This window comes from Homalodisca vitripennis, unplaced genomic scaffold, assembly GCF_021130785.1.
Source record: "Homalodisca vitripennis isolate AUS2020 unplaced genomic scaffold, UT_GWSS_2.1 ScUCBcl_8331;HRSCAF=16401, whole genome shotgun sequence".
NCBI classification, from domain to species: Eukaryota; Metazoa; Arthropoda; class Insecta; order Hemiptera; family Cicadellidae; genus Homalodisca; species Homalodisca vitripennis.
In genome coordinates this window covers 3,183-21,734 of record NW_025784449.1, presented here as the reverse complement: position 1 = coordinate 21,734, position 18,552 = coordinate 3,183, and the positions used below count along the sequence as shown (strand labels likewise).

The window sequence follows — 18,552 nt, the reverse complement described above, 5'->3', positions numbered from 1 at the left end:
TTTCAACAATGCACAGGAGCCACTGTTACCATTGTCTCATATTTTCAAAAATCATTTCGATCACTAAGGAATGGTTTATCTCATGAAGATTTTAACAGGGAACTGAAGAACCTTATTGAGGAGAAAAACAAAGACTGCTCCCACCTTACCAGCTCTTAACCACCCATCAGAAATCATCAATCTTGAGTCACATCAACCAGCAGCAGTGAGGTCTCCAGTGAGTTTGGTGTCGCTATCCAGGAATCAGCAAGAATCACAGGATCGGGCTAGTGATGTGTTTGTGGCAACCGGGCAACCTCACATTTTCTGAGGCGCTAAAGCAGAGTAACGGTGGTGTTTGTGGTGAATCATTAAATCAGGCAGTACCTGCCTCAGTTTGCTCTTTGAATGCTACACCTCAAAAAAAAAACTGTCTTCCTCCTGTGCACAGGAGCGTCACCTAGGTAGTAGTTACAATTTTAAATTATGTTTCAGACAGTACTTACAATAATCCATGTACTGTCATTAAAGATAAGCCATGTGACTTTGGAAGCTTTGTAAGCAATAGCACATTTGGGTTGTTCCATCAAAATATTAGAGGATTACAATCATCCTTTAGAATCTTTAGAAATTACGTTGAGTGAAATAAAAACCCTAATATAGTGATTTTAACTGAGGCATAAAATGACCAAGATGATGCTTCAAAGGTTAAATATTAATGGTTATGTCTTAAACTCTAGCTATGCAAGAGAAAGCTGCAGAGGAGGAGGTGTAGTAATTTTATCCAAAACAAGTGTGATTTGGAAAGAAATTAAAATTCCAGACATTGGATATTTATTGAAGGATGAAATATTTGAATGTTGCATGGTTGAAATAAAAAATATTTTTCTCGAAAAACAGTCTAAATTTTCAGAAATCTTGTACAGAAATCCCATAACAAAAATTGAACCAGAATTCTTAAAAAGTATGGAAGTTTTATTGGAACATGTAGACAAAAGATATAAGCACATTTTAATAGCGGGGGATATAAACATTGATATGATGGGACAATCCAACAGTGCATTGAAACTGAACAACTTGTTAGTTTCTAATGGAATGTGCTCTTTAGTAAAATTTCCAACTAGAATTACGGAGTCATCAGCCACAACTATAGACAACATTTTCACCAACATTAATATGAATTTTATCAAACTAATCGGAATTAATACTCAACTCTCAGACCATGATGGGCAGTTCTTAGCATTATTACATACCCCTATTAAACATAAAAGTAAAATTACTGTTCATCCCAATGAATCCATTCAAATGTATACTAGAAAGTTCTCAGATTTGAACACACATTCATTTTTGTATTCATTGCAACAAGAATCATGGGACAGACTTATATTTAGCTCCTGTTACTTCAAAATATGATGTTTTTCATAGTATTTTATTGTTCTACTTTAACCTCCATTTTCCTAAAACCTTAAGTCGAAAACAGTTGAATAAAAATATGTGGTTAACAGATGAGCTCAGATTAGAAAAGCTAGAAATTATTGAATTAAGTAGCCTAGCTAGAGAACTTCAAAGCCCACTTGTTTATAGTGAGGTAAAATCAAGAAACAAATTATTTAAGACAAATATTCTGCATCAAAAGAAACAATATCTTAATAGTCAGTTGGAAAAGTCTGTGAATGTTAATGCCACTGTCTGGAGGATGATTAATAGGGAAGTTGGTGTAAACAACAATAGTAATAAAAATATAGAGCTTAAGGTTAGAAATCAACTTTGTACAGACCCTGGTAACTTAAGCGAATTTATAAACAGATATTTCTCAGATCTAGTAGATAAATCTATACTGCCTAATTTGTCAAGCTCCACAGGACCTTCAGTTCAACAACAACCTATTTGTAATTTTTCTAGATTTAGACTAGAGCCAGTCACAGAAGAAGATATAGAGAAAATTATGATCAGTCTAAAAACAAGCTTAGAATATGACGACATTCCTGTTGTTCTCATTAAGAAAGCCAGGAAATCGCTAATAAAACCTATCACTCACTTAATAAATTCTTCTTTTATTTCAGGAATATTTCCAGAAAAATTGAAAATTGCAAAGATTAAACCTCTATTTAAAAAAGGGAACAGAACCCACGTAGAAAATTATCGTCCCATTGCTTTGCTTCCATCAATCTCCAAAATCTTTGAACGTGCTTTTTACAATCAATTTAAAATTTATTTGGAAAAAAACAATATAATTAACAGCAATCAACATGGTTTCCAAAAGGGAAAATCTGTTTTAACCGCAGCCACAGAATTTCTTGAATCAGTTATTGACTCCATAGATAATCATGAAAAGGTAATTGGAGTTTTCATGGATCTGAGCAAAGCTTTTGATTCAATTTCTCATGTTTTGTTGTTGTCTAAATTAAAAACAAATTGGCGTAGAAGGTAAAGCTTTTGAATGGTTAAACTCATATCTGAATAATAGAAAACAATTTGTCGAATTGGAATATTTCTCCCACAACAAAGGGACAATGTATAAACAACTTTACAAATCCTCGATTTCAGATGTGAAGCATGGGGTTCCTCAAGGTTCCATACTGGGACCTTTACTTTTCATTTGTTATATCAATGATGTACCTAAAATCAGGCAACCTGGAAAACTTTGTTTTTATGCCGACGACGCAAACCTAAAAATTTCTGCACCTTCAATAAAGGGAGTGGAGGAGTCATCCAGCACTAACTTATCACTTTTGGCTCAATTTTTTGAAGCAAATCAATTACTTTTGAATGTTGATAAGACAAACTTTATAGTATTTAACCACAAAATAAATGAAAAAAATAATCAAGCCAACAGTAACAATAAATAAAGATAGCCATATTTTCCAAGTAGCAAATTCAAAATTTTTAGGATTATCGATTGACGAGAACCTGGACTGGAGCTCTCACATTGAAAGTGTTCTTGCAAGGGCAGCTTCAGGCGTCTATGCTTTAAATAGATTAAGAAATTTTTGTGATGTCCAAAACTCTAAGAACAGTCTATTTTCTTATATTCATTCCGTTATTTCCTTTGGGATTTCAATATATGGTGCCACAACAGTTAGAAATTTAGACTCAATTTTAAAAATCCAAAAGAGAGCAGTAAGATCAATTTTTAAACTTAAACCAGGCACATCGTCAAAAGAACATTTTATTTCATTAGGTATAATGACCGTGTATGGTATGTATATTTATGAAACAATATTATCGGTAAAGCTCAGATTTTCCAATTTGCCACAGCTTGGTACACTTCACCAATACAATACCAGGCATCAAAATGACCTTGCCATTCGCACACATCATTTAGAATTTTTCCGCAAAAAACCTCAATATATGGGCACAATATTTTATAATAAATTACCTCAATATTTAAAGTAAGAAAATGTTTTATCAACTTTCAAATCAAAATTAAAATATTTTCTCATTGACAAGGCTCTTTATAGTTTTAACGAATTTTAAATACAGAACATGTCAAATTATATAGTTAATAATAATACTTTAGATGTACAATGCTATTGATGACACCATTCAGTGTACAATGTTGTGCCAATGAATAAAGAAATTTTGATTTGATTTGATTTGATGTGTAGAGTAATATGTAAGCTAGCTGCTGGTGTCAGAGTAGCTCTATTACTTATTTACTAAAATCCAACCTAATATCTCTATATATAAAAGCACATTATCAATTGACATGATTAGTTGTGAATTACATTTCCTGTAATGCATCTTTTGTTAGCACCAGAACCCAGGCACAATGAGTTCTAAGTAATACAGCACAGGTGATCTATTAATATGAAATGAATTACCTTTATTGATTTTTCTCCGTACAAGCGTCACAGCCCACTTTGTTGCCACCAGCCAACAATTCGATAGTGGTGAAACTGGTTCAAACATGATTTGAGAGAAAACTCCCCATCTTCTACCTTATTCCTGAGGTATGAACTAGAATTTCTCTGAGGATTCGGTTCAGAGTGGGTGAATGAATACGAAGTTTGTGAATAGTGGGAGGGGAGGGGGAAGTGGTGTTGGACTCTTGCTAGTTGTTGGTGTTGTCGTCGTCACCCCTCCCACTAAGACAAATCCATTCGGATCATCATTCACAACCGGCTCAGCCGGTTTACTGTCCAAAACTGAGGTGAAATTTATTGCTTCTTCGACTCCGTCTGTATCTTCAGTTTCTCTTGCACAACGAGTCACTTCTTCCAATGAGAGCTTAAGGAGTCCTGGGTTCAATTCTGTTGGATCCGTCAAATCCACAGGACTGCTTCTGTTCTTCTGACAGTCCATTCTGGACTCAGGTCTCTCTTCTGATCCACTGGCCTCCTCCCTCTGGGAAAGTTGGCCTTTGACTGGACTGTTCAAGAGTAACGAGACATTTTCTGGAAGACTGTTGCATGTAGACATGTTGTCATTGCTGTGAGGTAAACTGGTACACACCGACATATTGTCATTGCTGTGAGATCCTGAAACAGGACTGCCCTTCGGTGAACACTTGGGTGAGATGGTAATCTCTGATCCGTATTGACTGAGAGATAAATTCACATAGCTGCTGTCCTTGACTTTGACCCTCAGTGCAATCCCATTCAAAGATCCTTGCCCTGCGATCTATACTGTCATCATTGGGTGGATGCATTTCAGGCAATAAAGAATCAACATTTCTGAAGTTCCCGTGTTGACTATCTGAAGAACCATTGCTGGCATTGACTTTGACCGAATCTTGACTTGTGCACTCCGTATTGACTTCCTCTGGTATTGTGACAGTCAGTTCCTGAATGGAGCCAAGCCCAGATTCAGCTCTGTTTGCTAGGAAATTTGGGGCTTCAGGGTTGGGCTGGCAGGTATGGTATTCCAGGAAGTCTTGGTCTCTAGGTTTTACCTCCTCTTCCGGACTCTGAGTGGTCACAGGACTTCCTCTGGCTGACATTTGCTTCTCTGAGCAGTACCCAGACTCCCCTATCTCAGTCTTGTGGTCCTGATCCTCATATCCATTATCTTCATTGTCTTCTACATCCGCATCACTCTGCTCTCCATTCAAGGAATCTATATCAACAAAACAACAAAAACAAGGAGTTAAATAAGTTAAAATATTAAATTCAATTCCAGCACCATTTTATAAAGGAAACCGGATTTTTCCAGACATTTGCCATCGTTCAGTAAAACAAGAACATCAAGTAACACTATGCTTCGAGATCTGCAATCTAATTGCTTCTTCAGGTAAATAACTAACCTAACCAAAACTATGTTATAGTAAAGAAATCATACCAGAGCGTTGTGACACGCCTAAGTCAGGAATCACAACCACCATGTTTGTGTGTCAACTTCACTAACTCTAAAACATGCACTTAATAAAAAACTAAACACAACACAAATTATTAAAACTGAACTACAGGATACAGGTGCGCTATTTCATACAAAGCCAAGTAATAAATATGTTTTAAAGTAAAAGTTAGGATAACTACAAATATTTTTGGAACTAGTACAAAATTTAGCATAAGTTATACATTAACAGTTTTGATGTAAACTTAGGTAAAACTTATGGTAAGCAGTTGCAAAATAAATATTTACAAAATAATTTAAAACAATTGGAAAAGTTCTATATTTTTATGAAGCATTTACAAGATGTGTTATCAGCTCAATCAGTTACTATACATAGTGTTTTGATAAATTTGTGATACGAGGGTCTTTCAATAATTAAAGAGATATACAGATCTAGAGAGGAAACAATTTATTTTTACAAAACAACAATTTTACTTTTTTTCAACATAATCCCCTTGAACATTTATGCACTTGTTCCAACAGACCACAAGCTTTTGATAACAAAAGCAAAGACTAGTTGCAATGAACTCTTTATCTTGGTGTTTGGGCTAATTCCCCATAAGCTTCTTGACGTCCTTGTTATCCTGGAACCTCATTCCACGCAATGCCTCCTTCAGCGGAGGAACAAACAAGTGGAAATAACTTGGTTCTAAATCAGGACTGTAAGGGTGAGGCAGTACTTCCCAGCCTATTATGTTAATGGTTTCTCGAGTTAGTTGAGCAGTATGAGGACGTGCCTTGTTTTGTTGGAGAATCACACTGCTCCTCTGAGATCCACAACGTTTCTATCTCATGGCAGGCTTCACTTTGTTTAAAGGCATATCTGAATAGTATTGGCTGTTAATTGTACGGTGCTCTTCAATATAATCACAAAAAACTGGACCTTCAGCATCCCAAAACACTGTCAACATGACCTTTCCTGCTGATTCTTGGGTTTTGAATTGTTTTCCTGATAGGTGAGCTGGTGTGCTTCCACTCCATGCTTTGCCTTTTTGATTCTGGCTCATAATAGTGAACCCAAGTTTCATCACATGTTAAAATTTTGTTGAGGAAGGGAGCACTTTCCAGTGAGGGAAACTCCTCAACTTGTCGTCCAGGACAGTGTTCATCAGTCACTGAGTCTCAGCCATTTTTGAACTGTTCTACCCATTTATAAAAATTTGCACAATGCAAACAATTTTTACTGTACACTTTAGTCATTCTATAGTATATATTCACTGGTTTTCCACCTTCAGCAAGTAAAAAACGAATAACAGAACGTTGTTCAACTAAAGTGGAATTTTCATGTGGACTTGCCATAATTAAATGTATTTTGAGATTATAAAAACAACAATGTTAATCAATTAGTTGATCAGGGTTTATCCCAGCAGCTATAAAAGTACCAAAATTACCCTACCAACAGTTTTCTCCCCAGACCTGTTTGTCTCTTTAATTATTGAATGACCCTCGTATTTCATCATATTTAGCAATGTATTTTTTTTTCAAGCTATTTATATTAATAATAAATAAGTCAATATCTTTATTCTCCTCATGAAGTTATACATTACAAAAACAAAATTATTTCAAAATTCAACTTTTTTTATTCTTAAAACAATAAAATTAGACTTATTCCAAGATCCAATCTAATATTTTATTCTATCTGGTCTCCACGTACTGGACTAAACCATTAAAAAATTAAGAGTACTAATTCACACTGCTACTCATACCTTCACAGTAAAATTCACTCTTTCAGAAGCTCAAATTAAGCACTATTTCTTCCACAAAAACAGTCAGTAATAAAATAGTCATCAAGAACATTGCTAATGTTCACTTTGTATAAAAAAATAAACTGTTAATTTTAGTTTTTAATACTATTGTAAATGATTTTTATACTGATAAGAAAGAAACACTTCTTTATTGAGGCGAAATTAAACCCAAAAGAGGTGTAATTAGTTGATATGAGAACTAATTACACTCCAAATACCCTTACTTAAATTAGAGGAGTTTTTAACCTTCTTTTGATAAACTACTTTTATCAGTAACATTTAATCAAAGTATTTTTTTATCTTCTGTACATAAAACTAAAGGAGAATACAATTCTTAATAACAAGTTTGTTACATAGTGAGAAAATCTAGTTTACCCTTCTTATCTTCCTCTTCAATGGTGGGCTCTCCTTGACTTTCATCTTTCTTGTGTCCACTTCCATTTCCCTTTGCCTCCCCGCCGTGCAGCTTTCCTCTCTTTTTTCATCTGATGCTTGGACATTACCACCTCCACATTCTGCTCTTCCTCCACAGGACTGTTGCAATTCTGTTTCCTCTTGGCCCCTGGTGGCTGAGGCTGAAATAGATGTACGACTCCGTCAAATCTTTAGACTTAATTCATAAACATAACAAAATTTGTGATTATTTTTTACCAATTTCAGCTAATAACCTTACTTTTAAATAATGACAATACCAAATCAGTTCTGTTTAGTCTTAGGCCTGCTACAGATGATATTGAGTTTGATGATTGTGTTAAGTTTTTAGGCGTGTACATTGATTGTAAGCTGTCACGAGCAAAACACATATGGTCTATTTCAGTCAATAATTAGCTATGGTTTGATTTTCTGGGGCAATTCCAGCAACCTTAAAGATATCCTTTTGATACAGAAGAAGGCTGTTCAAATAATTACCACGTTTCACTACCTGACTAATTTTAAACCATTTTTTATTAATTTAGGTATTTTAACTGTTTTTAATCTCTATATATATTTTATTTATTGATATAATATTCATAAAGATATTTTATCGCATAATGTAAGGAATGAAATCCATGAAAAATCTACAAGGCATGGTAATCGTCTTAATGTACCCTTCACAAGATTCGAAAAAATTAGATCTAGTCATATACTATAATGTGTATTAGACTATATAATAAGTTACCACTCTCAACCAGGGATTTATCTTTTAGTTTTTTTGACAATAGACAGTTTCTTTAAACGTAAGTTACATAGATGGCTAGCTGCTCATCCCTTCTATAGTATCGATAAATTTAAAAAAAAATGCCAAATTCAGAAATAAATGTTTTGTAAGTCTGTCAAATATGTATGATTTATCTATTTTATTTATTGACAATTTATTTTAGTTTATTTATTTAGTTTAAGATTTTATTTGATATTTATCAATGTTATTTTAATTTAAGAATTAGCTATAGCAAAAATGATGTTTTATATTATCAATTTACACTAGTCTAGTCCTACCTAAGTAGTTATAACATTAACTATGACAAGTTATGATTTGTAACATAAAATGATGACCATGTTGATTGCTACGAGGGTCTTCCAGAAAGTAAAGAACGTTTTGTTATAAGTCAATAAAAACAAAAGATAAGAGCATGAAAATTTATTAATAAATACTTATAAACTTACTCTATTTTTCTACAAAATCGCCGGAACTGTCAAGGCACTTGTTGTAGCGTGGCACCAGTTTTTCTATACCGACGTTATACTGTTCTGCCGCCAAGGAATGAAGCCACGTTTTTACTCCTTCTTTGAGGTCTTCGTCACCCAAAAAGTTTTTTTCCGCCTAAAAACACTTTCAACTTTGGAAACAAGTGATAGTCACTCGGAGCCAGATCTGGACTATAACGGAGGGTGTCCGAAGATTTGCCATTTGAAAGAATTGAGTTCTGCTTTGGTTCGTGCACTGCAATGAGGCCGAGCATTGTCGTGGATCAGCACCACTTTCGACGACAGCATTCCGCGTAGTTTGTTCTGAATAGCGCGGCGAAGCCGATGCAAGGTCTCGATGTAGGCCTCTGAGTTGATTGTTTCGCCTCTCGGCATGAACTCCACATGGATTAGGCCTTTTCGGTCCCAAAAAACTGTTGCCATCAATTTCCTGGTGTTCAAATTTGGTTTTCTTTTCCTGTTTTTTGTTGGTGAATTCGAGTGATGCCATTCCATTGACTGGAGCTTTGTTTCCGGGGTTCGATAGGAAACCCAAGTTTCGTCACCCGTTACGATGCGGTCAAGAAACGCTTCACCTTCTTCGTCATACTGAGTCAAAAACTCAAGAGCTGCTCCCATCCGTTTAGTCTTGTGGACATCAGTAAGAATCTTAGGCACCCAACGAGCACATACACATTTTCTGATAACCAAGACGTTCAGTCACTATTTCGTGCAAAAGCGACCTTGAAATTTGTGGAAAAAATTCCACTAGACCACTCAAAGTGAAACGACGGTTTTGTTGAATTTTTCCATCAACTTTCGCTGCCAACTCGTCAGTAACGAGTGACGGCCTTCCACTTCGTTCCTCGTCGTGCACATTAGTTCGACCTTCCTTAAATTGAATGCACCATTTTCTCACTGATGACTCGTTCATTGCATTGTCACACCGTAAACTGCCTTAATTTGCCTATAAATTTCAATAGGTCGAACATTCTGTGCATTCAGAAACCGTATCACACTACGCAGTTCACACTTGGCGGGATTTTCAATTAACGCCGCCATTTTAAACTTTCACAGGAGACGCAAACGTGACCTCACGGTACCGCTACTCAGCTCACACTGAGGCAGAAGGTGTGGCTAACGAACAAGCTATCTACCGCGGTGGTGGGGAAACTGCGCCGCCCGTGATGCGCAATCGTTCTTTACTTTCTGGAAGACCCTCGTATATGCCTAAAGACAATAAAGATTTTGATTTGATTCAAAAGGCCTGCTCTCTGAGGTCATGTCTATTATCTATACCAGGAATCTCCAACCTATGGCTAACAGATGTTTTTCCAGCCCGGGGAAAGCTACCATGTTGAACAAAATTTATTTTATGTTATATTTCCTTTGAAACATTAATTTTGTACAATTAGCTCATTGTCATTCATACTAGTACTCATCACTCAACTTGCCACTTCTTTCCTCAATAACTGTTAAAACTAGATATAATGAAGTAGCGATCAACCACTGAGCGATAGATAGTAAGTGATTAGCACGGACTGTAAGTGTACAGGCTGAAAGCTCGGTTGCAGTTATGCTCTCTACCCCGACTGTATCTGAGGCAGAACCAAAATAACTTCGTCGCGTCAGTCTTGTCAGTAACTTTCCAGCATTATTCTCTTTTATATTTCTGTTTTATTGCTCATAACAATAGCTTCTTGTAAAAAAAGGAAAGTTGACTTTAAATGCCATGCGTTTAATACACAGTCCTCATAACTATTTAATGATCGATAACAGTAATGAATCGTTATTTCTTATTTCCAACAAGACTGTCACTGTTATCAAAGAATTTAATGTCTGTAGTAGACATTATAGAACAAAACACAGGAGCAAGTATACTAATTTAACATGCAAACTACGAGAGGACAAAATTGCTTCTTTGAAAAATTCGCTGTAAATCAGAGACATTTTTCAATGCCAATCCCAGCCAAAATAGGCTGCTGGCTAATGCTGGTAAACCTTTTACCGATGGCCAATTGGTGAAAGATTGATTGTGATTCTAGGTGTGGAAGAAATCTGCCCCCCGGGTATGAACGTTCACTGTTCACAATGCTGGTTTTGTCGGTGAACACTGTAGCGTGTCGTACAAAAGATCTTGGAAATAACGTTGTTTGATCAAATGAAATACCATGCAAGGACTTTGAATGGTTCTCAATCGCTCTTGATCAACTGATGTCACTGACTCTCAACTACAAGTATTTTTATTTGTTCATGGTGCGAACAGTGATTTTAAAATCACAGAAGAGTTGTCTTGACGTTCACTCTATAAAGAGTAATGGTAACCGGAGACAAAATCTTTGCAAAAATAAGTGAAAAACTATTTCTAATCTTGGGCTCAACTTCAAATGCATTGAGGGGGGTTACCAATTATGGTGAGGAAAAATATGTCTGGTACAAAAAACTGGAGTAGTTGGAAACATTTGCAATTCTGTTAAAACAAAACAGCTGGCGGTTGTTCAAAACATAATTTATCACCGCATTATCATCCATTAATAAGGCATTGCATGATAAACACCTAGATGTAGCTAAAGTAATGAATGAACTTGTAAAAACAGTTAACTTCATTAGACCAAGTTCCCTCAAACACCACCAGTTAAAAAATTTTCTTGCTGAACTATTTGTTAGGTTTTCATTAATATTCAATAAAGTACATTTTGTAGTAAATTGAAAATATTGGTTTTGTGTCATCCTGTGTTTTTATTAAACCTACATGAAAAACTCCTTTTACAAAACAAATATTATTTTATAACAAATATAATTATCTTTTAGGGCTCAGCCATTTTTTATACTCACTTAAAGAATTTTAGTCAGCCAACAACAAAAGACACGTAAAAGGCAATATAGCAACTTAAAAAACTAAGCAAGAAAATCTCAAAAACCAACAACGAGCTCTTAATTATACCAACAAACTCCAAGAGACTGTTCCTTATACCAAAGTTCTAACAAACATTCCAAAATGATACATTTCCCACTTAGCTCCTATTTACTTTAAGAGCTTGTAAGAGTTGTAAAGAGCATTATGAATTTTCATCCTAAGGCAGATACATACAATCTTCACTTTGTGCATCAGACACATGGAGCATTTTTTTGTCTAAATGTTGTCAGGTATTACAAAACATTCAAATTAGAACCCTTGCATTCCACCACCTAGGCTGAATGATGAAAACCATGAACAATTTCTTAAGTATGATCTTCATGTTCTACTAATAACTTGTACTCTTATATACATTGAGACAGGATCTGTGGTTCATGTACATATTTGTGGAGCTTTGGTTCACGTAATGTATGTATGTGTGTAAGCACATCTTAGGAACATTATGTGCTTGTGTGGCTAGGGGGTGAAAGGATTAGTAGGATGGTCTCCAAGAGGTTTCTAACTCGAAAAATACAAAACTTTAATGGACATGTAAAATCAATAGTGTACTCGAGACTTGTGGAGAACATTAAAACTCTCCTATTGTGATGGCACTATTAGACATACAGGGTGTACATAAAGTCCTGCACGGGTATAATATTTTCTGAACGATAACAGATAAATAAACAAGATTTGGTACAATCAATACTACACCTAAAAATCTACTTTTTGAAGGAACTATCAGTTTTTCTGTAATATCATGGGGACGTCCCGCAAGGAGTCAGAAGGAAATCTTAAATAGCAGCATAGGTTCAATATGGACATCATTTTAAAGGGCTTATCTAGCAGAGTGTAATGCCGCAAACCGCACTCAAAAAGATTGATCCAGTAAAAAATGGCGGCTGTTCAAAGATTTTACTTGGTTACATTTTATTAGTAGCCATAACCCCAGTAAAGGAAAAACTGCAACCAAACGAATACTGCAGCTAACTACTACATTATGCTTGTCAGTTGTACAGAAGTGAATTATGACATTAGTTATCCTCAAGGGTTACAAATTTGGTCCTAATATATTGATAACGGGGAAAACCTGATAACAGTAACAATTAGAAATCTCTTATCTTTGGGTCGCAGTTAGGACTTTCCTATTAGCCAGTCTATTCATAGTAGGCTATTCTAGTTTTCTTGTTTTAGTAGTGCTGTCATCCATTTTATCAGTGCGCTTTAGTACAAAAGAGTTTGTTCGTATTGCTTGTAGTTCTTCAACTACACTATGTCGCTTGACGAACGTGAACGTATAGACGATCACCACGAGGAAGCATGCCATTTATTTTAATGACTACTTTCACGAGAGGCCAGCCAATTTCTAGAACAACTGTAGGGAGAACTGTTCAACACTTTATGAAAACAGGAAGTGTTTCCGATCGTCATAGGTCGCTGAGATTTCTAATTGTTACTGTTATCAGGTTTTCCCCGTTATCAATATATTAGGACCAAATTTGTAACCCTTGAGGATAACTAATGTCATAATTCACTTCTGTACAACTGACAAGCATAATGTAGTAGTTAGCTGCAGTATTCGTTTGGTTTGCAGTTTTCCTTTACTGGGGTTATGGCTACTAATAAAATGTAACCAAGTAAAATCTTTGAACAGCCGCCATTTTTTAACTGGATCAATCTTTTTGAGTGCGGTTTGCGGCATTACACTCTGCTAGATAAGCCCTTTAAAAAAATGATGTCCATATTGACCTATGCTCCTATTTAAGATTTCCTTCTGACTCCTTGTGGGACGTCCCCATGATATTACAGAAAACTGATAGTTCCTTCAAAAAGTAGATTTTTAGGTGTAGTATTGATGTACCAAATCTTGTTTATTTATCTGTTATCGTTTAGTAAAATATTATACCCGTGCAGGACTTTATGTACACCCTGTATAAAGAGTACAGTGGCCAATACGTCAACATATTTGTGTTTTTTGGTTGCAATAGGTAACATTATAAACATCTATTATAAATCTCTAGAGCCTTACAAAGAGATTTTCAAAATCTCTTTAGAGTATTAATCCTAGATCTGGTATGACAACACCGACGTATTACATCCTTTTTACCTCTGTATTTAATGTGAAACTTTTAGTGTTGTTCTCAAATTCGCTAACAGAACAAACTTGACCCAATGAATGGTAGTAATTGACAACATGACAGTTTTTTTGGTAGTAATTGAAGTGGAGATTTTAATACTAAGTTCTCATTAGGTTGTAACTGCCAATGTCAATAGAAAATAACCAATAAAAATAAAAATCGTCAATAAAAGAAAATGAGGAAAGAATGATTTAATTAAGTCACACTAGCCTAGATCATCAAAACTATACTGTACCTTATCTTGTGCCACAGGGAGGCTAAGATCCAAGAAGGGTTCATCACGCTTAGAGATATGCCTGCACACCTCACACTGAAGGATGCTGACTAAGGAGCCCTTAAAAATCTGATCAGGCCTAATCGCAATCGTCTCGCACACCTTCTGGTTAAGCTTTTTTCCAAATGTCTTCTTGTCCTCCTCCAGCTCATCTAGATCCTTTTTGTATCCAATGTGATTCAAAATCGCTTTCTGATACCTCTGTTAACATTTTTTACACATTAAACTTTGTTACAGAAAATTGTAACATTCAAAGCACTATTAAAAGATCAACACATAAAATTTCAATAAGGTTTAAATAACTTTTAATAGAAAAACCCAACTAGCACTTATTCCTGTGAAAATATTTTTATAGCTTTGTTTTTTATGTCTGTAAAATAAATTTAAAAACAATATGCTTCCACATCAATTAGCTAGAATGTAGAACTTACTCAAATGAATTCAGAATTAATTTATAATAAATTCCAAATAACACTTTCAAAAAAATAAAGTGCTATTTGAGATATGTGTGTGTGAACACAATATGTCAAAAATCAAACTTGAACGCTTTAACATAGAAAATTATATTTTAATATCAGAATATTCTCGTACTACAACTTCGGGAGGAGGTGTAGCAATTCCTCTCAAAGGAGGGTTTAAGGGGGAGGCAGCTGGTTTTTTCCAACTGTTGTTGAACTTTGTCAGGACAAATTATTTGAATGTTGTTTTTAGCTAAATTTAAGATAGAAAAGTATAGTTTTATAGTTAGCAGGAGTTTATAGAACACCTCAATTTAACAATAACGAATTTTTAGATAGATTAAACTCTCTTATAGAAATTTCTTGTAGCAAAAGACAAATATTTAATCATTACAGGAGATTTTAACATTAACATGTTAAATGAATCTAAAGAGACAAAGGAACTTAAGAACATTTTAAATCGCCATGGAATGAGTTTCTTAATTGATTTTCCTACTAGAGTGACACCAACATGTAAATCCTGTATAGATAATTTTTTTGACAAATATTAATAAAAAATGAAGTTAAAGTCTCTCAGGAATTATAACAGCCTTATCCTGACCATGATGCACAAATGCTCGAACTTCTGCAAACCCAAATAAAAACTGGGAAAACATTAACTTTTGTTGGAAGACAATTTTCATTAATAAATAATATGGTACTCTTTTTAAATCTTTATTGGAAAAAGAAGATTGGCTCCCAGTCTTTTATTCAACAGTCAATGAAAAATATGATTGTTTTGACAGTATCTTCAGATACTATTTTAACCTTTGTTTTCCGCTTACACAAATTAAAAAAGAAAATAAAAAGCACACTTGGATTACACAAGATTTAAAGGATGAAAAAAATGAAATAATTTGTCTTAGTAAAATTGTCAAGGCTTACAAAATCTGATAATTTAAAAAATGAAGTTAAGAATAAAGTTTAAACAATACAATTCAAAACTAACTAAATGTAAGAAAAATTATTTTGATACCAAAATCAAAAAACACAGAAAATATTAGTAAAACAACATGGCAAATTATAAATAAAGAAACAAAAAAGAATAAAAGTAAATGTGAAGGCCAATCTTGTACTAAAAACTAAAGAATCCATCTATTAGTGATCCATCTCTTATTGCAATCTTCCTTTAATGATTATTTTATAAATGTGACAGATGCACTGTTAAAGGATCTTCCTTCAGTACAGCCAAAATATGACAAATGTGACAATCACAAACCTGGTAACACTTTATTAAAATTTCAATGCTCGCCCTTGACTGAAACAGAATTGATACAAATTTTTGACTCTCTCAAAAATAAATCGTCTAGTGGAATATGATGGAGTTCCAGTGAAATTGATAAAATTTGTCAAACATTCCTTAAGTAAACCATTATTGCATTTAATAAATTCTTCTCTCATTACAGGCATATTTCCTGACAAATTAAAAGTTTCAAAGGTTATCCCAGTCTTCAAAAAAAGCTCAGCAACAGATATTCAAAATTATCGTCCAATTTCAATTTTACCATCAATCTCAAAAATTTTTGAAAGAACCATGTATCATAGGTTAGTCAAACATCTAGAGGTAAAATGATCTTTATGATAAGGCACAACATGGATTCCGAAAAAATAAATCTACTATAACAGCATTGGTAGAGTTCACTGAATCTATAATAGAATCAGTTGACAAAAACGAAAATGTAACAGGAATATTCATGGATCTGTCAAAAGCTTTTGATAGCATATCTCATGACATTTTACTTGGGAAATTGAAAAATTTAGGAATCAATAACATCCATCTAAGATGGTTTGAAACATATCTTTCCAATAGAAAACAGTATGTTTGAGATATCTCACATAGAAAATAACAAATTACAAAAATTTCAATCTAACATCCAAATAGTAAGAAATGGAGTACCTCAAGGGTCTATTTTGGGTCCTTTATTATTTATTTGTTACATAATGGAAATGCCAAAGTACCTTAGTATTCTTGAAAATAACAAAAACCAGCTCTGTTTATTTGCAGATGACTCAAACTTAATCATTTCTGCCAAAACAGAAGCTGAATTAGAAATAACGGTGTATTTGGAACTTTCAAAATTACAAACATTTTTCATTGACAACAAATTAGTTCTAAATACAGAGAAAACTAACTTTATTTCTTTCAGTACCAAACAAAGTAGAAAACACTCAAGTCCCAATATCTTATTAAATGATTCCTGTTTGGGTCAAGTTCGCAATACAAAACTAATCATAGTAACTGATCAGGACTAATCATAGACAACAACCTTAGCTGGGATTTGCATATTGAACAGGTGATAAATCGTATCAATTCTGGAATATATGCTATTAAAAGACTGTCTTATTTATGCAGCTTATCAGCTTTAAAGATGGTTCTTTCATGCCCACATTCAATCCCATATTGCACATGGAATAGGTGTGTATGGAGGAACCACAAATCAAAATTTTAATAAAATTCTTATCTTGCAAAAAAAAAAAGGCGCTGCGAATATTGTTAAAAAATTGATAAGGAAGAATCAGTTAAAAATTCATAAGGAAGAATCAGTTAAAAATCATTTCACTGAACTAAATATTTTAACAGTGCATAGCCTTTACATTTTAGAATGTGTGATGTATGTTAAGACTCATCAGTCCAGTTTTCAAGAGTCACTGTGAAAATCATACATATAACACTAGAAATAAGAAGGAATTAGTATTACCTAAGCATAATTTGGAGTACTATAAAAAAAAAATTCTTATGTTGGAATAAAAATTTTAAAATCAATTCCAAAAATAATATCAAGTGTTCGAGACATAAAGAAGTTCAAATCAATGTTAAAAAAGTATTTAATTCAAAAGGCATTTTATTCATTTGAAGAATTTTATTATACAATATTATGATTTTACTCATAACTATTATAGTAACTTATTTTTAGTGACGCTATTTATTGTTACTCATGTGCAAAATATAAATAAAGATATTAAATAAAAAATAAAAATAAATATTGATTGATTCTGCCGTAGTGAGGAAATAAAACATTTTGATTTTGAAAAAGTACTGAAATATTGACTTGTAGAACACGTAGTCCCTTTTTTTATGGCTTTCAAATGTAAATAAACATTTTTTAAGAGATTTTTAAAGATTTTAATTTTTTACTCCTTTTGGTAATTTTTTGGATTTCATTCATTACTCATTTTAGCCTATCAAAAGAAGACGTCATATTACGTCCATACTCCCTTAAAGGGTTAAGCACAAAAATCAGTACGATTAACCCAACCTGGAGAGAATTAGAGGGATTAGAAGATTTTGGCTAGCAGGGTCTCAAAACATTTAGAGAACTAAAATATAATTTATAACAGAGTTTTAAAGTATCCAGTTCAATCAGATACCTAAGCTACCCAGGATCAAATCCAGGATTGTACTTACTCTCAAGTCTTCCGTATGCACAGAGTCCAACAGATGTCTCAAGAGTTCATGAGCATCGTGCTGGTCACCTCCCTCAAACTGAGGACAGCGGGACGTCAAAGAATCCAGCAGTCGGCGAGGATTGACAGAAAAAGTGACCTTTCATAGAATCCCCTGTCTCCACCCCCGCCACACCTGACACCTCTGTAAGTATCTGGGCGAGATGTTCACTGAGTTCAGATGACTTATGCTTCTCCAACACCCCACTCTGTAAGACAAAGTCAAATAACAGGTTCCAATCTACTACAATATTGGCAACATTTTAAGTTTTTCAAACCCCCTCCCCCCTTATTAAATTAAACATTAAAATTTTTATAAGTTTAATCCAGACATATTTTTTTAACAATAATGCAAAATACTGAAACAAAACCAATATTTAATACACACACACCTTTTAATATATTATTATTCTTACAAAATGTCTCCAATTATCACTTAAAATTAAACCAGAAATAAATACCACAAATATGAGGCAGACCACCCATCCGCGATGTATTGAGGCTTAAACCGAAAAAACCAACCTTATTCGTATTAACAGAAACCCCCCATATTTCGACCTCAAAGAATTTAGAAAAATAA

The 18,552-nt window shown here is 34.1% G+C and overlaps 1 protein-coding gene across 1 annotated transcript; it reads right to left on the bottom strand.

Moving 5' to 3' along the window:
• Positions 1–4,898: 4,898 nt before the first annotated feature.
• Positions 4,899–18,072, bottom strand: LOC124374416 (ubiquitin carboxyl-terminal hydrolase 16-like; the record flags this gene model as incomplete). The annotated part of the gene is made up of 4 exons (XM_046832630.1): positions 4,899–5,037; positions 7,434–7,633; positions 13,993–14,232; positions 17,935–18,072. Coding segments are annotated over 3 exons (537 nt in total), but the record flags the coding sequence as incomplete, so codon positions are not given.
• Between the last annotated feature and the right edge of the window lie 480 nt (positions 18,073–18,552).